The 23843-nt window shown below is 33.7% G+C and overlaps 1 protein-coding gene and 1 pseudogene across 1 annotated transcript; both read right to left on the bottom strand.

The window, feature by feature from the left end:
• Positions 1 to 11325: 11325 nt before the first annotated feature.
• LOC100779235 (G-type lectin S-receptor-like serine/threonine-protein kinase At4g27290) lies at positions 11326 to 15020 on the bottom strand (annotated as a pseudogene).
• A 6003-nt stretch (positions 15021 to 21023) lies between these two features.
• Positions 21024 to 22245, bottom strand: LOC102664133 (uncharacterized). The gene is made up of 2 exons (XM_006582661.1): positions 21772 to 22245; positions 21024 to 21596 (listed from the first exon to the last, which is right to left on the bottom strand). Exons 1-2 carry the CDS (start codon positions 22243 to 22245, stop codon positions 21024 to 21026), a joined length of 1047 nt encoding a protein of 348 aa, XP_006582724.1.
• Between the last annotated feature and the right edge of the window lie 1598 nt (positions 22246 to 23843).

Raw genomic sequence — 23843 nt, 5'->3', positions numbered from 1 at the left:
TTAAAAGCAATATGTATTAAAGCAGGAAAAATGTTTCAGATTTTGATGAGATTGAATTTTATTACATCCAAGTTGCCTCTGAAAAGCCAAGATATTAGTACAATTGTTGTGTTCTGTGATTACCCCATTTCTCTTTTGCATGTTATTAAAGATATAAACAACTTCCAGCAAAATAGTATCCAATTTTACCAAATTCTAATTACAGTTTAATCATAAATTTAATTGAACAAATACACCAATATCCTGAAGTCTTGTCGGTTCAATTTTTTATTTAGTCTTCAAAACATTGCATAAGGAAGAGTATTCAGCATGTCACTTTTTTACAATTAGTGTTAAGTGCCTAAGACAAAAGAAAACAACAATATAGTGACTCTACATCAAAATATATTCACTCATTTTCTTCTTAGGCATTCCAAAATCTTGTTCCTTAGTTTTAGTACTTCATGATTCCTAGATTTACTGACATGAGGATTTTCTTTAATTTTGTTTTTGTACGTTTTGTTTAGTTGTCATGCACTAACAAGTAAAAAGACTGAAAACCATGGATTCAGATATGTAGAAGCAAAGCTTCCAGACTTATTTTGATGATGCCAAAGACTCAAATCAAGAATCAAGATTCAAGTAAAATTCAAGAATCAAAGAGTCATTCAATCAAGAATCAAGATTCAAGTAAATAATCAAGAGAAGACTCAAGATATGCAAGAATCATTAAGATAAGTATAAAAAGAGTTTTTCAAAATATTGAATAGCACAATTTGTCAAAAATAATTTTCCAATGAAAAATCTTTTACTAGAGTTTTTACTCTCTGGTAATCGATTACCAGAAGCCCAAAATAGTTTTATAACTATTTTACAAAGAAGTAGTCGATTACCATGGGCATGTAATCAATTACCAATGTTTTTTAACGTTGAGTTTTCAAATCTCAAGAGTCACAACTTGTGATAAAACTTTTTCAAACTTATGTAATCGATTACACAATATTTGTAATTGATTACCAGTGTTTTCTAAACGTTGGTTTTCAAATCTAAACATGAAGAGTCACAACTGTTGATGTGTAATCGATTACACTATAATGGTAATCGATTACCAGTGACTGGTTTTGAAGAATTTGCCAAGAGCCACAACTTTTAAAGTGATTACTTTTGAAGAGAGTCACAACTTTTAAAGTGACTAGTTTTGAAGAAATTGCCAAGGGTCACAACTTTTAGCATAGTTTTTCAAGAGCCATCAAATGACTATAAATATGTGACCATGGCACAAATTTAAAAACACTTATGAACAGATTTCATTCATTCATTCTCAACATCTTTCTAAGAGTTTTTTGTTCAATACTTGCTTTGTCAAGAAAAGTTCACTGGGCAAAAACTTGTGCTATTCTATTTTTCTCTCCTCTTCCATTCTTACAAAAAGCATTTCAAGAGACCTACTCTTGGTTACTGTTTTTCAAGAGAAGGTCTTCTTTGTTAAACACTGGACTCAAAAGACTAATCGCTTTTGGGTTCATTGCAAGAAGTGGATTTGCTTCTTGGTTGATCACTGGACTCAAAAGACTAACCGCTTTTGGGTTCATTGCAAGAAGTGGGTACAACTTCTTGGTTGTTATCACTGGACTCAAAAGACTAACCGTTTTTGGGTTCATTGCAAGAAGTGGGCATAACTTCCTGGTTGTAATCACTGAACACAAAGAAGAGGATTCCTTTGTGGTTCATTGCTTGTAAAGGATTTTACAAGGATAGTGGAAATCTCAAGTGGGTTGTTTGGGGACTGGATGTAGGCACGGGTTGTGGCCGAACTAGGATAAATCCGGTTTTGCATTCTCTCTTCCCTTATCTCTTTTACTTTCTGTTGTCTTTAGATTTCCGCAAGTTATTTTCCTTCATTCATTATTTCAGTAACTTGTTAACAAAGAAATAATTGAATCTAGGGAATAATTAAGAAAGGAAAAATTTCTATTAGGAATAGTCAACAAAATCTTAATTGAACCCCCCTACTTAATATTTCAGAGGCCACTTGTGCAATAGGATACACTAAAAGCATACAACTACTCAAACCAGGAATTGCATTATCCTCTGATAAACATTACTCAAACCAAAAAAAGAAAAAAGAATATTCTTAAGCAACTACACAAAAATCCAATGACAATCAAAAACCTCATTTAATGCCACCAAGCGTATTCAAAATTTGCATCAGTTCCCTTTATGCAGCTTCTGAATTCTTGAGATGAGTGAATGACAACTCAAATGAAAATCGTCGTTCCTTTGCTTGTAGGTTACATAATTTCTAATGATATATTGGCAGTTTGTTTCTTGAAATAAATAATAGAAGAAAGGATCATTCTACAGGCTAAGATTTGCAAACTCATTTTGCAACTAGTTGATTGTGTTTTCCTAAGAGGAGTTTGGTAGTATCTTTTCTCTGTTCTAGTGAGATTCTTCCTTTGCTTTTTTTTCCATTATTTGTTAAATGGCCCCAAATTATCGTTTCCTAGCCAACGGATTTGATAGTTCTTCTACATCCTCTTTATATACCCAGTGATATTCAAATTTCTTCACCTCGATCAGCATATTATTCTTTCCACATACCATATTACCAAAACAATCTGTCAATCCCAATTTTCGTAAACTAGATTAAAAAGGATTGTTATTTATAAATAAATAGAATTTTAAAAATAATGATGAGATTTTATAAATAAATAAATAAGGAGATATAATTATTAATTAAAATAATGATTTGAGAGAAAATAAAAAGGGTATTTTATTTATTTGTTTGATAGAGAATAAAATAAAGTTTGTTTTTATAAAATAATAAATAATAAAAAAATAAATAGAGTAAATAATAGGTTGAAAATGCCCCTAGCTATAAATAGCAACATGATAGGTCAGTTTTCAGACTGACTCCTCAGTCTCTTCTGTCTCACAATTTCGTTTTTTCTCTCTTCTCTCAAAACTCTTACTTTTTCCCGCATGCCACCTAACCTGTCTCAGAAAACTGACGATCTCGGACTCATTCACCGTTGGATCGTCGTGACATTTGAGCATCACGTTGGAAACCCAGTTCCGAGCATTCTAACCGTTGGGAATTTAAATAGTATGTCTGAGCTAAGAGAAATACCCCTCACATTGTAACATTTTCCTTTCCCGTAGAAACCCAAAGTTGTCTCGGAAAAACTACGATTCCGGATTTTTTAACCGTTGGATTTTCATTAAATTTGGTTATGTTGTTCCAAATTCGGTTTAGCACGTTCTTACCGTTGGGATTTGTGAGATAATATTTGTGGAGGGAGAAAAATAAATCGCATGATGACAGTACAAGTGGAGGCTTCAATCCCTTCTCTGTCTCTTTGATGTTTGGGAACTCTATCATAGCAGTTAGAGGAAAAAAATTGGAGGAATCTTAGGGAACCGCTAGAGATGCTACTATCACTAGCTGAAGACACGTGAGCCCACTTAGAGGTAAAGGATGAGTTATTCACAGTTGAGAATTAGTGAGAACATGTGTAGGGATCCTTAGAGATATCAATTGGAATGAGTTTTGGGGTATTTTTGTAATTTTCATTTTATCCTTATAATTATTACAGTGAATTATATATGTTTGGCAGACCAATTGTTGTGTAATTGATATGCTATTGTGTTGAGTGTGAACCCTATAAATAGAGTACTTTTTCTAATTAATATGAATTGATGAAATAAAGTAAGGAGAAATTTAGAGAGATATTGATTTTGTATTTTCTCTTTTTCTTGTTGTTTAGGTTTTTATATATAATTTTAAAAAATTAATATCATAATTGAAATTGACCAAAGTGTTCATATAATTATTTAGAATTTGTGCATTGAAAGCTTACTTTGTAATTTGTGATTCAATATGATGTATGCTAGTTTATATATATATAGAGGTAGTTATTTATATTAATACTTTATGTAAATAATATTGTAGAGTGTTATAGTATGATTCCAAAAATTATTAAGTGTTGGAGTTTGAAAATATTATGGTTAAATTTGATGAACATGTGTATGTTGTACCTTATGAATATAATTGGGAATGTTATGAGATGGTTGATGTGATGTTATGAGATGTTAAAGTGTGAACATGATATTCGATTGTGAATAAGTGGATGTGTTAACACTTGATGTTACATTAATTACATCGCGAGCTATGAATTATACAATAACCCGACCAGTGTTTATGCGCAGTGTTAAAGAGAAAGTGTAGGTTCCTAGTTAGGAACCAATGTTAAATTGTAGCGCAATTGTGTTAAACATGTTTGAAACATGAGTGTGAGGTCGTGGTATTGTATAATTCATGAGCAATGCTTATAAATGAAATATGTGATGAATTATGGAATGATATGTTGCCTTGAGATTATAATATTGTTATTGAGATTGAGTAAAAGTGTAAAGTAGAACAGGTGTTGAATTGTGAAATACGTGAAAACATGTGATGGTGGATTATGACATTATGAGATGTGAAATTGTGAATGAGTTTTGGTTGTGAATAAGTGTGTGATTAACTCTTGATGTGACATTATTTGTGTTGTAAACTGTGAATTGTACAATAACCCGACTAGTGTTATCTTGAGAAAAGTGTAAATGCGCAGTGTTAAAGAGAAAATGTAGGTTTTCTATTTAGGAACCAGTGTTAAAGAGAAAGTGTAGGTTCCTATTTAGGAACCAATGTTAAATTGTAGCACAATATGTTGTACGTGCTTAAGACACGAGTGTGAGGTCATGAGTATTGTATAATTCACTAGCAGTGTCTGTGTGCTAAAATGATTTTAGGGATTGGACCTGAATCAGGAGGGAGAGGCCCTGACGGACTCTTCGGAGTGTAGGCCTTGGGGGTCACCGGGTTTGAGTGCTACTTTAAGCCTATGCTGATCCCATATGGTTGGAGCATTCTCGTAAAACATCGTGACCCTGACTGGTCTCCCTATGATCTTACTTAGTGAGAGTGACCTGGCAAACCCATTGTGTGGTGTGTCTTGTTATGTATTCCTAAGCGCCCCAGGGTGGTTTTTCACTGACATGGTACCACATTGCATGTAGGCTTGAGTCTTAGCATAATTGTCTCATGTGCTTGCTAATTGTTTATTATGAAATTGAGGTGTTATTATGTCTTGATCAGAACGTGTGATTCTTGTGTAATGTGATTGATGATTGAAAAGTGTGATTGATGGATGAAAAGTGAATTTTGAATGACAAAGTGATGAAATAATGTGAGATATGCTAAGTAAATTGTATTTGGCTACTATATGTTGTTTTGTTTCTCTCTAGTAGTTAGGAATGTGATAACTCACTCCCGGTTTGTTGTTTGTGTTTGGATCCTGTGATGATCTTGAACCTTGTGTTCGGGGGAACAGATGACTAGGTGAAGTGCTTAAAGGAACCTTGTGCTGAAGGACGTCGGGACACAATGCTCTGATAGGATGTGACAGTGGGGCATAAGTTTTATATTAATTGCATAATGTTAGTCTATTTTATTTTATCTCACTGATTTAACAAAATATTTTTGTAAATTTTGACAGTCTTGTTTCGAGCCGAATATATTTTTAATAAGTCTTAATTGATAATAGTGAAGTGAATGTGAACCTTTTACCCGTGTGAATTTGGTTACCGATATTTTTTATATATTTTATTTATTTATATATCGGGGTAGAGGGTGTCACACAAGATATTTGTGCTGGAGATGCCATTTTTTAATGAATTATAGTTCATCTACAAAGAATAACCACATGTGATCTAATTTGTCTAAAACAAGTTCTAGATCTCCAAAAAAATCCACTAGAATATGATAGCAATACAACCCAACTCAGCAGGCCCAAGAGGACACCAAAAAGGCCTTCCCACCTCAAGGACTTTGTGCGAATCTAGCTAAAGGATAAGGACAAGAATTGCTAAATTGCTGAAGATTCCTCCCGATTTTGTCAACAATTTTTTATAACAACCTTGGACTTATTTTAACAAATTCGGTTATTTTATTCTCTGCATTTAGTACCTGTACAGCTGGCTAATGATTGGCAGCAAAAATAATCAGCTGTATTTCCTTATAAATGAGACAGAGAATTATCAGTCCATCAATTAGTTTACACTAGCATAGTAGTAGCCTATCTGAATATCACCAAAAGCATGACATCTCCTTTGTGCTTTTGAAAAACCCATCGTTGAGAGTATTTCATGAGGCACCATGAATACTGCACAAAACACAATACTAATCCAATTATCATCATGCATAACAGGAGATGTGTCTAAGTGATAACTTCCAATTATGAGTATATTTTGGGGTCAAATTATATAGGAAGTTATAATTTTCTCTCCTAATTCTTCCTTTTTTAACAAATAATTGTTAAATTAACATCACTCCAATTTTTGTGCAGATAATATCACTAAAGATAGGCCAGTACCATTCCATTTTTTGAAAGACCCATCGCTAAGGGTGTTTCATGAGGTACAATGAATTTTGCACAAAATGCAACGCCAATCAAATTATCATCATGCATAACAGAAAATGCATCTAAGCTTACACACTTTCCGTCATGCGTCTTGAGTAGACACTTTTTATTGACTCGTGTTTGTTTGAAATCAAATATAGACCATGTTGTGGGGTGACATGCTTTTTTAAATTTGGGAGGAAGAAGAACTAACCTTCAGTTGTTTCAAACAAAAGCTATTGGAATGATTTTATTATTGTCATCTTGTGCAACTACCACAAGGAGGAATATTCCCTTATACTTACCTTACAACTATGTTCCATTGACCTGAACCACAGACTTGCAATATTGAAACCTATCGATACACGATTTGAAATTCCAAAAAAGACACTGAAATTTCACGTAACCTTCTATTACTTGACCTCCTTGTGGTCGCATTGACAGTGTGTGTGATTTTTCTCTAACAATGCACTTTCCCAAATCATTCAACAAGTCATGCATTTTAATTATCCCAATCATGGTTGAGTGTTTTATGAACGAGAACTTGTAGGCCATATTTGAGATTAAATCCACAAAAATCTACATTATCCTTCACGTAATCCACATTTTCACCATTGAAGAAGCAAGAAATATCTAAAAAGATTTCGTTATGTGTCCTCTAATTGATCAAAAGCTATCCTTCACGCATTCATAATATTTACTTTTATTTTCTCTTAATGAAGCCAATGCACTTCTCCAATGTAAGACATCTTTATCAAACAAAGATGAACCCAATACTTTAATTACTAAGGGGTGACTTGACAATGTAATAGTACATCACAAGTCAACCTAGATTTCTTGACCGGTTTCTAAGTTTCCTCCAAGCTTCATTCCTGGGATCAATGTATCACAAGGATAATCAAAACTTTTAGTTTCGCATATTGACTCATTCTTCACCATAAAATTTCCAAAATCCAATAGCTGAGCAATTGGATTATTCCCTACTTTGCTTGAAATGTTGTTGGATGATGACCGGTTGGTGCTGTTTGTGCCATTGAGAAGTGTGATGTCCTCTATCCCTCACATATATGTACTAATAATAAAAGAAGTAAGAAATCAAAATTAATTAAAAGTTTTTAAAACACATTTAAATACAAGTCTTTCAAAAGGTTAAAAGGCTTACATTCACTTTTCTAACATCATAATAAAACTTGTCCAAATAAATAATAAATCATCTCAGCTCAAAACAAGGTCGTCCAAGACTTCATGCAATTAACATAGAGACCTATTCCCTAATGTCACATCCTATCAAAGCAATGTGTTCCCGTGTCTTCTAACATGAGGTTCTTCATAGTCATCCACCTAATCATCTACTCCCAAGAATATAGAGTTCGAGATCATCATAGGATCCAAACACAAATAGCACAAGGGGAGTGAGTTATCACATTCCTAACTAATAAAGAGAAACCAGACAACATATAGGTATAAATATCATATAAACAAAATACAACTTACTTAAGCATAGCTCATGTTATTTCACCACTTTTTCGCACAACATCACATCACTACACCACACACGTCTCATTCGTTTTCACGACATTCACATACTCAATGATCAAAACACAATATCACTAAATCAATCCATATTGATCAATACACAGGCGTTATGCAACAGATACACTAAGACTCAATCCTATCTGCAATGTGGTACCATGTCAGTGAAAAACCTCGTCGGGCGCCTAGGAGTACATAACAAGACAAACTACACACTAGCAAGTCAGGTCACTCTCACTAAGTAAAATCATAGGGAGACCAGTCAGGGTCACGCTGTTTTGCGAGAATGCTCCAACCATATGGGATCAACATAGGCTTAAATGAACACTCAAACCGGGTGTATTTACCCCCAAGGCCTACACTCCAAAGAGTCAGTCAAGGCCTCTCCCTCCTGATTCAGGTCTAACCCAAAAAACATTTTAGCACACAAACTCTATCTATGAATTGTACAAAACACACGACTCCTCAATTGTTCTCAAAATAGTTTTATCTCGTTGCGCTTGGTCAGGCATTAACTCGTTGCCCTTAAAGGATCTTAGTATTAACTCGTCACCCTTGAAGGGTCTTATAGTCGTGTGATTGTACAATTCATAGCTCATAACTCAATGCACACAACATCTCAATGCACACATATATGTTAGAAGTCAATATATACTCAATTTATCACATATATTCGGTCTCAATCACAATGGAATGGTATAATCTCAAAGTAGCATGTTATCACACCTCATGAATCGTACACACTTTACCTATGAACTATGCAATACACACAACTACTCAATTGTTTTCAAAGTCATTTTAACTCGTCACACTTGTGATTAAACTCGTCGGGTTTCCACAGTGGATCCCATCACAATACTCATCACCCTTAAAGGGTCTTACAATTGTGTGATTGCACAGTTCATAGCTCACAACTCGATACACACATCTCATCTCAATACACATGTATTTCACCATTCATCACAGGTTCAATTTATCACATACTCACAATTTGAATCACCATTTCATAATCTCAACATAACAATTTATATAAAAGGTTTATCACAACATGGGGAGTAAAACCCCTCAAATAATTTCACACAATTATATCAAAATCAATTAATCAAAATCATGGGTCAAAACACAAAAACATCAAGAGCACTCAAATTTATCAATCAATTCTTATCAGAATATCAATTGGTATGCAAAACACAACAATATTGTATTTATAATCGTAAAGGAAAAATAATAATTCAATAAAAACCCCAAAATAAAACCTAATTTAATCCTCTAAGGATCCCTACACATGTTCATTCTAACCCCAATTGCGATAAACTCATTCCTTACCCCTAAGCGGGCTCACATGTGTATTGTGAAAGCAATAGCGGCATTTCTAGCAGTTTCCTAAGATTCCTCAAATTTTTCCTCTGATTGCTTTGATAGGGTTCTCACACGTTAGAGAGAAAGAGAAGGGATTGAAGTCTTCGTTCCACTATCTACGTGCGATGAGTGTTGCTCCCTCCATAGATAATATTCTGCAAATCCCAACGGTGAAGATATGAGGAAGTAAAACGTGAACCACATATCAAAATTTCACAAAAATCCAATGGTTAACGTGTTCAGATCATGGTTTTACTGAGACAGTTTTGGATTTCTATGGAAAAAGAAAAAGATATGATGCAAAGTGTTTTTCTCTCAGCTCAGACACTTTTTCTTAATTCCCACCAGTGAAAATGTTTGGAAATTAGTTCTGAACTTGGTGCTCAAATTTCACGATGATCCAATGGTGAATGAGGCCGAGATTATCATTTTTTTGAGACATGTTTGATGATATACGGGAAAAAAAAGGATTTTGGAAGAAGAAAAATGGAAAACGAAATTGAGAGGAAGAGGTGACGAGTATCTAAAAACTCACATAAGATACCTCTATTCATAGATAGGGTACTCATAGCCTATTATTTACTCTATTTATTTATTTTTATTATTTTATTAAAAGGAGCTCTATTTTATTTCCTATCAAATGAATAAATTAAATATATATTTTTTTCTTCAAATCATTATTTTAATACAATTATTTATTTTTATTTATTTAATTATAAAAATCTCACCATTTTTTAAAACTTTATTTTTTTTACTAAAAATTTTTTTACTAAATTTTTTTTTTAATTTATTTTCAAAAAATGAGATGTTACAATAAATACGAGAAATCCATTTTCATATAATTTGAGAACTTCTGAGTTATTCTCAAGAGGTGTTTCGTTAGCCACCCACAACACTGAAAGGGGATACATTTCTTAACCATATACCCAAGTATTTTCTTGTTGAATTTCCTGAGCTAAAGAAATCCAGTTCAATTATTCCACCTGATGAAACCAAAGTCTCACTATCTAGGATGTATTGACTCACTGCCAAACTGTGTAGTGAAGTGCATGTTCCCAACATGTTGGAGAATAAGAAACAAATAGATAACATTAAGATGCTATGCACCATTATGCTGTTGAAGCAATAATAACAACAAAATTAGGGAAGATGAGGTTATATTTTTTTTTATCCATAGGGAAGCTGTAGTTTTGCGTTGAAAAATGTGAATATTCTTGACTATGCAGAGGCAGAGGATGATCATTTAATAAAATAAGAAAAAAACTATTCCATCTAACTGCTCTGTGGGTGGAGCCGTATTTGTTGAATCCTGATTAGTGTCAATTGTTGTAAGAACCTAGAAGAGAATACTGTTACAAATAATCAATGTCTTGGTAGTGGAAATCCAAATTGACATGCTCTCTGTTTCACACCATTTTACATTTTTTTTCTTTCTCATTTTACATTGATACAGCTAACAAATTAAAATAGAAAAAATATATTAAATTATATAGGTATTATGTTACCCTTTGAAACTAATATTGGATAACACAACTGATAATGACTTGTATCCCTTAACCAAGAGGTCCGGGGTTCAAATCAGTATGGAATAAATTAGTCCCTGTGATGTGAAATGTATAAGAGTCGAACAGTATAATAAATTATCCATTCAATATGGGTGCCACTGAAACTTGAACGACAAAAAATGGAATTAAAATGATGAGGGATACATTAATAAACCAATGACCCATGGTTTCAAATTTACAGAATCAAGCAATAGGTCATCAGAAGACAAATGAGATCTTGCTATCCATAGATTCTTTATAATCATTTATTTTTATTTGCATCGAGGATATTCCCCAAAACAGTTAGAGACTATTCCCTTCAACATTTAAAGATCAATGAAATCATTATTCTTTCTTTTAACAAAATCTTTTATATACATGCGGTCAGGAATCTATCCAGTGACATATCACTTACGAGTCTCAGTTATCTACCAATTGTGCTTTTGTTGATATTTGCACCATAATTTGATTGTAACTTTACTTACTGGAAGCCATATCATTTCCTTTACTCATCAACAAAATACACCATTACTAGAGTCTTTGTATTCTATCTTGCCTCGAAAATTGTAAGGGATATCTCATTTTGTGATAATGGATTACAAGTTTTAGATGAAGATACTAATTCAGGAGTACAGTTTCCTGTATAAAATCCAGGAGCCTTTGGCAGAGGCAATAATTTCTCACCATTCAGCATAGGAATGACAGAAGACATATCCGGCCTATCTTGTGGTTTTTGTTGTACACACAACAAACCCACATGTATGCATCTTAAGACTTCAAAAGGAATGCATCTTTCACTTAAGTTTATATCTATCAGCTCCAATGGCCTGTCTTCAGTCCATAGTCTCCATGCCTAAAGCCAAAAAAATTAAAATAGTCACATACTTTGATTCTATTGTAATATTAATCGATTCAACTAGGTAATAAAATGAATAGTCATTGTGCTTACATGTCCAAGAAGATTAAGAGAGTGTTCCGGGTCAGAAAATCCCCTGTTCTTGTTTCCACTAACTATCTCTAGTACTATCACACCAAAACCAAAGACATCTGATTTCACAGAGTAATAACCATGCACAGCATACTCTGGAGGCATGTAACCACTGCAAGTACAATTTTCAGACTTAGTCACAAAAAACAATTCCATATAAACTATACAGTAAGCACAAAAGGAAGGCAACTTACTATGTTCCGACCACTTTTCTGGTTTTGGCTTGACTTTGATCCCAGCCAAAAGTCCGAGCCATGCCAAAGTCTGAGATTTTAGGATTCATATGCGCATCGAGTAGGATATTGCTGGTTTTCAAATCTCTGAATAATTCTCAGTCTAGAGTCTTGGTGAAGATAGAGAAGCCCCCGAGCGATGCCAACAATAATGTGAAAACGTTGATTCCAGGATAAGAGCTTACTTCTAGTTTCATCTATTTAATTTCATTTACATGATTAGTACAGCAGTGGCTTTCTAAATAGAGTTTAAAGGTAATCACATAAGGAGATCCATAAATTTCTTAATGTAAAGTTGGACTTCAAAGGCACTAACCAAAGATGAAGCAGTCTAAGCTCTTGTTGGCCATGCATTCATAGATCAACAATTTTTCCTCTCCATGAATACAGCAACCTAGAAGTTTCACAAGATTACGGTGCTGAAGTTTTGCAATCAACACAACTTCATTTTTAAACTCCTCCAGTCCTTGATCAGACATTTCTGAGTGTCGTTTTACGGCTACCTCTTGCCCATCTATTAGTGTACCCTGAAAACTATCATTTGGAATTAATAATTATGGAATGTTTTAAGAGAAAATAAAGGTCTATATAAGATATGGGTATGTAACCTTGTATACTGGCCCAAATCCACCTTCCCCTAGTTTATTTCTGCTAGAAAATTTATCAGTGGCTTTAGCAATGGCTGACAACTCAAAGGTTGGCAGATCCATGTCTTCCCTTCTCAAGATAAAATATTCTTGCCGCCATTGAAATCGTGCGATATGAGAATATAATCTTCCTGCCACTAAAATGTGCAACATGACAATATTAAAACATTAATCAATATGATTAGTGTTCTTATTTTGTTTATTTCTGTATTTATGGAAGCCTATATATATTAGCATATCTAAGAAGAAATTGCATAATCAAGCTTGACACTATGTAGCAGAGTTTTGAAATCTTTCTCAATACAGGTGTTGCACATCCAAGAATATTTTCTAGCGCATGATTAATATAGATGGTTACCTACTATATATTTTTGTAATGGTTATTGTAAAACTTTGTTGCAGACCATAGTTGGTTTTAAAATAACAGTGTATAAACATAGAAACATAATATGCACATGTTCCTTTTTGTGTCTAATTGCCTATGATAGATGCTAAATTATGCATATACTTACCTGGATTTTTAACTATCAGTATGCAGAAACATGTGATGATAAGTCCAAAAACTGTCACACCAGCAGTGATTACTACTATCTTTTTCTTGATTCCAGGGCCACCATTATCTAAAAGAAACAGAGCAACATCAGTTGCCAACTTTAAAATAAACAGATCTAACCATTGAAGCTTAAAAAGTGAGTCTAATTTCTTAGACTGAGTTTGAAAAAAATACATTGTATTTAAATTTCAAAATAATTCCCATATAATAAAAATCATGCATTACTAATAATAGAAGGCTTTTTTAGGTCACCTTTGAATGTTATCATGGCCTAACATACAACAAAAAATTAAGAGGGAAAACAGAGCAAAGAACATAGGAAAAAGTAAAAATCAAATAAAAAAATTGACGGAGTACCTAATTCTGAAGCAGGGACTCTGATATAAATGTCTTGTCCAAATTTAGGGAAATACCTCATGTCAACTGTATTATTAAACCAAAGTAGACAGCCACTTCCACCACCACGAATATCTAAATTTGCATATGCAGTACAAGAACAGTTTTTAAGACATGACTTCCGACATTCATCAAGGTTCATGGTTGTATTAAACCACGAAGAAGATGTGTCTGGCATTTTCGTGTGTGCGTACTTGAAGAAGCCATCTGTATAACTGTTTTGGCAGTTAGATTTATTCCTTGGAACACAGCCGTTTGGTGAAATTGACATATTCCACTGATCCGGAGACTTAGGAAAATAACCTCTCAGGCATTCACAAGTTGGACGGTTACCATCATAACTGCATATAGAATTTTCACCACAAAAGGCATAATTTTCACATTGATCTTGATCCTCAATTGTTAGGACTTGCCTGGTGTTTGTTTGAGCTCTCCAAAAACTTCTCTGTGCCGTGCCTGAAGGGGTAAGTTTAAATATGCTGATGAATTCCAGCCAAAGACTGGCCATTCCATGGCCCTACTCTGAACTTTATCAAGGATCCTTTGAATACAAATACTTGAGGATATCCTCGAAGATCCACTTTTACAACATACTCTCCCTTCGCAGGATCCTCATCACTTTTCCAAGATGATATAGATCTTTCTAGACCAGTTTCTATGTTCCATCCTATTTTCATTCCCGGAATATGTGTATCACCTGGATAATCAAAACTCTGCCATAAAACGGTACCCTTGTTAGGTTGCTGTCCAATTTTCACCACAAAATTTCCCGAATCCAACGGATGCGCAATTGGGTTATTCCCAGCTTTGCTTGATATCTTGGATGACCAAATGGTGCTGCTTTTGTCATTGAGAAGCACAAGAATCCCTTTCTGGTTGAGTTTCAAAACTCCTGAGTTATTCTCAAGAGGTGTATTTCGGTTAGCAACCCACACCACTATTAAAGGGGTAACATTTCTGAACCATATACCCAAGTATCGCCTTGTTGTTTTTGCTGGGCTAAAGAAACCCACTTCAGTAATTCCACCTGCTGAAACCAAAGTCTCATTCCCACCATCTTGGATGGATTGATTTACTGCTAAACTGTCTAGTGAAGTGCAATTTCCTGAGAAGTAGGAAAATAATAATAAGCAAATACATAACAATGATAACATGTTGTTGCTGAAGCAATACTAACTACTGAATTGGGGAAGATGGTGTTCTTGTTTAGGCAGAGGCAGATGGGTAGCCATATAATCAAATAATAAAAAATTAAATGAATAGTTATGGAGACAGGCAGTCTTTGTTGAAACCTTCTTAGAAGAGAGGGGTAACCCATGTGATAAAATAATAAAAATCAACTTTGTTCTTAGAAGAGAAGGCTATTTTAAGTCAATGTTGTATACAGGAACCTAAATTCATATGCTCCCTTTATTTCATATAGATTTGGATTCGTTGGCTTTCTGGACCTCGTTTTACACTACTAGATTAATCTAATTGTCCAGATTTTGCACTCATTTTAAAAGATATTTTCTAATTTAATTAATAGTTTAGTTTTTATCTTTTATGCTTTAAAATTGGGAGTGCAAATTAATGGGTATAGTTATTTCAGTTTAACAATAATCTCGAGGAAGTGAGAATTTTACTGTTCATAATGATGTTACCTAAAGGATGACAAATTTAAACGATATACTTGAGACAAAGTCACTGAATCCAAACCCTTTTTTATAACTAGGCTCTCATCTTGTGCAACCCGGAGATATTAAATAATTAAATAATAATAATAATAATAATAATAATAATAATAATAATAATAATAATATAATATTTAATGTAATTAAAATTAAATGGATTTTTTTTCATCAAGAAGTATTAAAAGAAATAACAATTTTTTATTATTGTGAAATAAAAATTAATACATAGATTAAAAGTATATTGCTTTACAAAATTAATATTTTAAAATATTTTATATTTTTTGAAAGATTTTAGTGTATACGATTTTGTAGTGCTTAAGATTTTTCAATTTTTATTATAAACAAAAATATTTAAATTTCTCTTCATCCTATAATTGAACATGACAAAATACTTTCACATGATTATTAGCGTCTTAGAGAACTTTGTTATTTAACTTCTATACATAAGGAAATTAGTTAAATTAAAATTTATTTAATTTTTATATTTTCCATATACCTTTAAATGAGTTTTGTAATTAAATAATATTGATGGAAGTGAATCGAATAATACTTTAATTTTTATACTTCTGAAAATATTTAATCGAGTAAAATATATATTTTTTAGTTAAAAAGTTATACTTAATAGAATTTCTTTATGATATATCTTTTATTTTCTCTTTAAAATATTAATCCAAAACAATTTCAATTGATTATATACACAATATTAATTGATATCATATAGCAAGTAAAAATAAATAAAACTGTTTTTCAAGTCACGTTGAATTTATATTACAAAATATATTTATCAATTGTTTTATTTGGCTACCACTCTTCTTCAAATTTAGTTCATTTTGGATAATCTTGACGCCGATCAAATTTACTTTCTTTTAGAATATTTTTCAAAGTTGTACATATGAGTCATATATATTCCCGTGTTTTCAACTCTTAACTTTTAATTATGTGTCATATATTAGAGAGAAAAAACGGTTTTAATTGATTTCTTTAACTGTGGTGTTGATGCATCAAAGCTTACCAGAAGTTACAAAATACATTAGTGATGCAGTTTAGACTAAAGCAGAGCAATATTTTATATATATGTGGAAGCCAAAAGAAGGTCAACTATTTGTTTGCGGAGGTAAGTTCTTCTTTTTAATTTATTTAATCCATTTTTTATTACTAAATATTTTTCGTTGAACAATTCATGTGAATCTTGTCCCATGCATGGAAGATAGTTGGGCTCAAAGAGAAAGAGATATACAAAAAGGGATTAACGGAAGGAACATAACTTCTTGCTAAAGTTCTCGTGTCATAGATACCGTGAAGAAGAGATTAATATTCTTTTAATAAATATTTAATTTTTATGTTTGTTTTTTTAATAAATTTTTATTTTGTGTTGACTCATTATTAAAATAATATTTTTATTTTTTATCTTTCATATTTTATTTTAGTCTTTTATAAATTAAAAAAATTATATTTGTTTCCTAATAAATTAGCAAATTTTATTTGTAGTTTGTATTAATAACAAATGTGAAGTATTTAACACAAAATTTGTTAATTTATAATGAGCTAAAAATAAGTGTCAATGACCAAAAATAAAATTATTATTTTATTAGATATTCATCGTAAAACAAAAATTTATTAAAAAACAAATACATTTGTGTTAATGATTAGAATTCCTTCAATTTTGACTAAGAATGATTAGAATTCCTTTACTTTATTGTTGTTTTTAATGAAATAATGAAGAATTTAATATCATGTTAATTTTTAATCAGTAAGATTCAAAAAAACAAAATTACAAGTGTTTTTGAGAAAAATGAAGTAAAAACGTAAAGAAAAAGTTAAAGATTGGGACAGATCGCTTAGTGCATAAGATAGGCCTAGTGTGCCTTTTCACTTAGCAGGCAAGCTCAAGCTTAGTGCAAAGAAGGCCCATCGAGAAGTCCAAAGGCACGTGACCACCTTACTCAGCCTAGACATTGTGACGCTCAACGCATGATCACCTCGCTAAGCCCTGAAGAGGTGTGCTTAGCGCAAGGTCCATTGGATTTTAAGCTACCTTGGGCTTAGGGGAAAGACACACTGAGACCTAGAACACTCTAATGAATACATCCAAAGTCTGAGCATCTCTAATAAGGGGAATCTTCTTGTTTTTAGCCATTCTCCCCCTCTTCCTTTATCCATCCCTTTTACAACATACTCTTGTTGTGCAGGATCCTCATCACTTTTCCAAGATGATACAGATCTTTCTATACCAGTTTATATGTTCGATCCTATTTTCATTCTCGGAATATGTGTATCACCCGGATAATCAAAACTCTGCGATAAAACGGTATCCTTGTTAGGTTGTTGTCCATTTTTCACCAAAAAATTTCCCGAATCCAACAGATACGCAATTGGGTTATTCCTGACTTTGCTTGATATCTTGGATGACCAAATGGTGCTGTTTTTTTCATTGAGAAGCACAAGAATCCCTTTCTGGTGGAGTTTCAAAACTCGAGTTATTCTCAAGAGGTGTATTTCGATTAGCAACCCACACCACTGTTAAAGGGTGTACAATAGTTTCTAAAAGTAAGTTGTATTAATTTTGCTTTTATTTAATATCATTTAAATTCTAAAAGTAAGTTTTCAAGGGAATGAAAGACTTGTGCTATGTTATGCTCCTCTTTCCGTTCGCTTTGTATTTTATGCTCTCACTAAGTCTTTGTGACTCACCCCTTTATTTCATTTTATTTTCTCAGATACACAGATAGTGTGGAGTTGACTTTCTGAAATTTGCTAACTTACCCAGGAATTTGTTTATCTTTTTGGTAGGCCTCCATTGCGTTTGATGGAGTGTTTTTTTGTGACTTTAGTATAATACAACTATAGGGATAATGGTAGTAATAAATATAGAAAAAATCTCTTTATTTTGAAATTTAGATTATCCTATCTTATAGATACTCTTATGGTGTAATTATGATGCTTTGAGACACTTTGATGATTAGTATATATGACCAACATCACTATTAGTTGATATTTTGCATAGTATGTCAAGGGCCTATGTTGTGATATGTGGCCATGATATCAAAGTGTTTGATCTGAATATATATATATATATATATATATATATATATATATATATAAAAATTTGTTTTGATATATTATATGTTTTTTCATGTTATTCAATATGGGATTTGTCCTATTTTTAGGGGGAAATTCTGCTCAATTTTCAGAAACCCCTTTTGGTTGTCTTTTTTTTATTGTGATTTCGAATGAGGATTCTTAGGCTAGCCAGAATAAGAAAATTATAGTCTATGTACTGGTCATGGTCCAAGGGTGGGCCAAAACAACTATATAGTTCCTATGCAAAGGACTGAAAAGAGTTTGGTATTATTAGCTAATTTGGCAAATGTACCAATCGCACAAGCATCCTGAGAATATCATCTCCCCAAGGACCTGGATAATATTGAACCAATAAATACACCAGTTGTTTACTAAGAACAAAGAATAATTTAGAAAGCATCAACATACGATTTATGACCCAAGTTTTCAACTAAACCACTTAATAAAAACTCTATTTTGGTTTTTTTATCATAAACTTGAAATGTATCGAGTAAAACCAAAGTGATTTCAGCATGTAAAAACATGCTCGGGGGTGGAATTCATTCAACTTCACCATTAATCATCAATGAAAATGAATATAACAACATATTTAAAGTAATCAATCCTCAACTATATTTGTTATTGAACCCTAATTTCTTAACAGTTTGATCCTAAACATTGATATTAATTTCTAATTTCTTAGCAAATCAATAACAACATTTGCTTTGAACTCATGGTTGTAAGAGAACTCAGTGTTTATCCACCATTTCTAGTGATTAAACCCTTAGTTATCTTATCTTAGGTCTAGGTTCAACAACACACTACTAGAAAAAGCGGATTTAACATCGGCGGATTAACATCGGTTTTGTCAAAAACCGATGTTAACGTAAACATGGTGGCATAATTGTAAATAATGTGTATTTCTTAACATCGATTTTATGAAAACCGATGTTAACATATCATCAGTTAACATTGGTTTTTTTGAATAAAACCGATGTTAACGTTGACATCAATTTGTTAACATCGGTGTTTTATTGAAAACCGATGTTAAACTTACATTTAAATTATATTTGACGCGACCTATTTCGCTCGCGCTCCCTTCTTCTCCGTTTACCCTCTCGCACTTTCTTCTTCTCTGTGTACCTTTTCGCGCTCTCTTCTCTATTGCACTGTTAACATCGAAGGTTGTTGTTCTCCATTGCACTGAAGACCGTGACAGGTATGCTTCGTTTACCTGTGTTGTTCTATTGAACTGAAGAGCGTGACCGTGCTAGGTCTATTTCTGGAACTTGTGGTTAAGCTAAGGACCTTTTTTGGTTTCTGGTGCAAGGATTGGCGAAGTGGTGGTCACCTGAGGTACATTTGACTGGTAGTACGTGGTGTTTGTGGTCAGCTGAGGTACATTTCACCTGAGGTACAATCTCGCCGGCATTGTCGCTGTTGTGTTCGAGGTAAGCTTCATATATTCATTGTAAGTTTGTGCTTCCGCGTACGTAGTGTTTGTGCTCTTTGTTCTTATAGATTGTTAGTTAGTTTCTTAATTAGTTACTACTACTAGCTAGGGTTTGGAATGCAGGTAGTGTTGCTTGGAAAGCTGTGTAAAAATATTGCCTTATTTTGTTGAGTTGTTGCTTGGAAGCATCTACTTTCTTCCTTCATTGTTGTTGTGTAGTCGTTTCTTTCATGCTCTAGTTTTTGTTTCCATGCTTCATATCTTATAGCTTTTTGGGATAGTGGCTGTTCAAGTTGTTTGGCCTTATTGTTCATAGCCTTCTGGCTGATGTTTAACTTTTGCCTGATGTTTTTAATATCCCCATTGATTCGTAGTATTTGGTGGGATAGGAGCTTGAAGGAACAAAATTTGGTGTGATTGATTGAGGGTCAACTATCCAATGCATGTTTTTTTATATTTAATTATGTATTTTACCAAAAAAATATAGTTTTATTTTGTATTTTCTTGATTTCCTTCTAGATTTTTTTTTCTTGAATTGTCTTCTAAAGCATAACTACTAGCTTTTTTGCAGTCACATTAACCCTTGAGCTGTATTTGTCTTCTTCTTAGATTAAGCTTGGTTGGCAGTCTGTCTTTAACCAATCTCCATGCAAAGATAGCTGCTTTTGCTGAAATTTGTAATTTCCATAACTTCGTAAACACTCCATCACTATTTTCCTCAGTTGCTTCTCCTTGCATCAAAAGGTATACGCTCCTTGTTGTGTACTGTCCATTAGGTTCTGCTCTCCGTTTCCAACAATCTACTGAATGTGGATGAATATGAATCTTTGTTGTATGTTCTAAAAATTTGGTAGCTGCCTCAATTTCTTGAATATGAATCTTTGTTGTATGGAAATCTTTGTCCATACATTTTAACCATGACCAATTGTGGAATAAAGCTTCATCCATGACTTTTTCGGGGTTGAAAATCTGGTTATTAAAAACCACTGAATTTCTATGCTTCCAAATAGTCATGGATAAAGCTATCCAAAGCACTGCCCATCTCTTGTCTATATAGCTTTTGCTGTTCCAATGAGAGAATTGTATGAAATGATTTTTAGGGTCAATGGGGAAAGGCCCCATTCTACTAACCCATCTCAAAACCTCCCACCAAAGACTCCTATTTCTTGTGCAAGAGAACATGATGTGACCAACACTTGCTGTTTTTGTCTTCATTAACAGAACTGCCATCATCCATCAAGAGGTTGTATGCTGACTTTGTGGAATAAGACCCAGTAGGATCAGCCCTCCAAGTGAGGTAATCCAAGCTAGAAAGGTGAATCTGAACCCCATCAATCTCATCCATGAAAGCTGCCACCATATCGATTTCATGCTCAAAGAAATTTCTCCTCCATTGTATCTTCCAATCCCACCTATTGTCAACATATTGACCCATTAGACTGATAGTACAGTCCTGCTGTTGACTCACTTGGTACAGAGCAGGATATTTATCTTTGAGGTTTAAGTCATCCCCCCTCCACTTATCCTTCCAAAAGTTGATTTTGGCCCCATTACCCACCTTCCACCTCAAGTTACTGGTCAAACTATTGTGGTGTTGCTGCTGGAAGACAGATTTTAAATCCTTCCACCAAGGAGAAATGTCTGCACTGCTTCTGCCATATAGTAAGGCATGCCGACCTCCATATTTGGACAATAAGGTTCTTGCCCAAAGTTGGTGCTGATTATTTGCCAACTGCCAACCCCATTTGCCAAGCAAGGCCTGATTAAACTTGTTCAAGTCTTAATTCCTAACCCCCCTCTGATTTTAGGAAGACAAACTGTATCCTATTTGACCAAGGGATCTTAGTTGTCTCATTGTCACCTCCCCAAAGAAAGTTTCTCTGAATAGATACTATCTTATGAACTACTTTTTTGGGGATTCTGTAAAAAGACAGCAAGTAGATGGGCAAAGCTGTCAAAATAGAATTGATGATGGTGATTCTACCCCCCATCAAGAGACATGTATGCTTCCAAGATGCCAACTTGGTCTCAAACTTGTTGATGATAGGCTGCCAAACGCTCCAACTTTTAGGGTTTGACCCCACTGGAATTCCAAGATAAGAGAAAGGAATACCCAACTGGCGGTAGTTAAGGAAATGAGCTGCATCTCTACACCAGCCCTCTGATTTGCCCAAACAACCGAACTGACTTTTAGCATAATTGTTCTTGAGGCCTGAAACCAGCTCATAGCATCTCAGAATAGACTTTAAAGCTCTAACATTGGCCGAATTTGCAATTCCAAAAAACAAAGTGTCATCTGCATATTGCAGAATATTGACATCCTCCTTCAAACTTCTCACTTGATAGCTACTGAACAAGTTCTTAGATATGGCTGTCCTCATCAATCCTGTGAGACCTTCTATGGTTGATGAATCTATGGAAATAGGTAGAGTTGATAATAACAAAGATTGTTAATATATAGTATTAACAAATTAACAATTCTTGTAAAATTTAATAATCTTCAATTACATGGCAATTCATGGTTAAATAAAATTAACATACCCCAGTCTCGTAGGCTCCTTGTTATACAAAATATGAACAGTCTTAGTCTTCCAAATACAAAAAGATTACTTTTAAATCAAACTCATGACCGATTAGACACCAAGACACAACTTTACCATTGTATCAGGATTCAACATTCGCCCCCCATTCATGGTTAAACATTACAAAAACCTTTACACTAGTATTTCAATTAAATTTGAAACTTTTCCATGATATGTACGTACTTTCACAATTCTGTCTAAATAAGACAAATTTCATGTGTCTCTCTTCTTGCTCTTCTCTTCATCAGTTTTGTGCCCTGTATTTCTATTTTTCTTTATTTAATTTTCTTCTTGAATAAATGATGAGGAAAGGAACAAGAGAAATAAAAAGAATCATTCGTTTTTTGAAAAAAGCAGTGAAGCTGACCCAACAGACAAATTCACAGGGAAAAAAACTTAGAAAAACTTAAATTTATTTAGCAATTTAGAGGTGGTTCGTATTACAACCAATGATTAATCTTGTAAATATACAAACTGTAGAGGGAAACTGATGTATCGACTGTATTTCACTCATGCTTCATTCAAGAACCATGAAAGGAACTTGAATGGTCAATGATGAAGTTCACAGTACTTAATCAGAAGCTTCTCATTAATATGCCAATCAACTTCCTCAGGTGTTACATTTTGAAGGGTATTTAGATTCTTTAGGAAGTACTCTAAAATTGTTTTTGTTTCCATCTTGAATATGTGATGGAAGCTTACCTAATTCATAACCTGGAGCATTTATAGTCTTCTCTAATATTTCTAATTGCCTGCATAATCAAAGCTCCAATCTTTCAAGAGCTCACTTCCTGTTGAGATAGAGCTCTATCATTTAAGCCAGCCTCCAAAGCATTCAGCTCTTTTTTAATATTCTGGACTTTTCTAGCATTAGCTTCACCATTTGAAAAACTCCAATGCTTTATACATTGTTTAAGGAATTTAATTTTGTGATTCAGAACAAAACCTCCCCATCCAGGAGGGTGATAATTGCCTCATTGCTGCTCCACTAGTTGTTGGAACCCCTTGTCCTTCAACCACCAGTCCATAACCTTGAAAGGTTTTGGCCCCCAATCAATGGTCTTTGACTTCAAGAGGATAGGGCAGTGATCAAAGTAGTCCTTGTCCAGCACAAACTGAGTGGAACTTGGCCATTGCACCAACCACTCATCAGATAAAAGGAACCTGTCCAATCTGCTCATAGCACTGCCATTAGGTCTACACCAAGTGAATCTTCTCCCAACAGACCTAACCTCCTCTAAAGCCATATCTGAAATCCAAGAATTGAATTCAGAGATGCTGGGGTCAGGACCCACTGACTGAGCTAAACTCACTCTCTCATCTTGGTGCCTTATAGAGTTGAAGTCACCTAAAACACACCAAAGGCCTTCTTGAGAAGATGTCTTCAACTGCAGAAT

The sequence above is a fragment of the Glycine max genome, chromosome 6 (genome assembly GCF_000004515.6).
Source record: "Glycine max cultivar Williams 82 chromosome 6, Glycine_max_v4.0, whole genome shotgun sequence".
NCBI lineage: Eukaryota > Viridiplantae > Streptophyta > Magnoliopsida > Fabales > Fabaceae > Glycine > Glycine max.
The sequence above is the reverse complement of the archived record's forward strand: the minus strand, read 5'-3'. Positions and strand labels throughout refer to the sequence as shown.

Coding starts and splice junctions, on each gene's coding strand:
- LOC102664133 (XM_006582661.1), bottom strand. CDS start 22,245: ATGAGGACAGCCATATCTAAGAACTTGTTCAGTAGCTATCAAGTGAGA. Junction 21,597..21,771: donor TTTACAGAATCCCCAAAAAA/GTAGTTCATAAG, acceptor TGGGGTTGGCAG/TTGGCAAATAATCAGCACCA.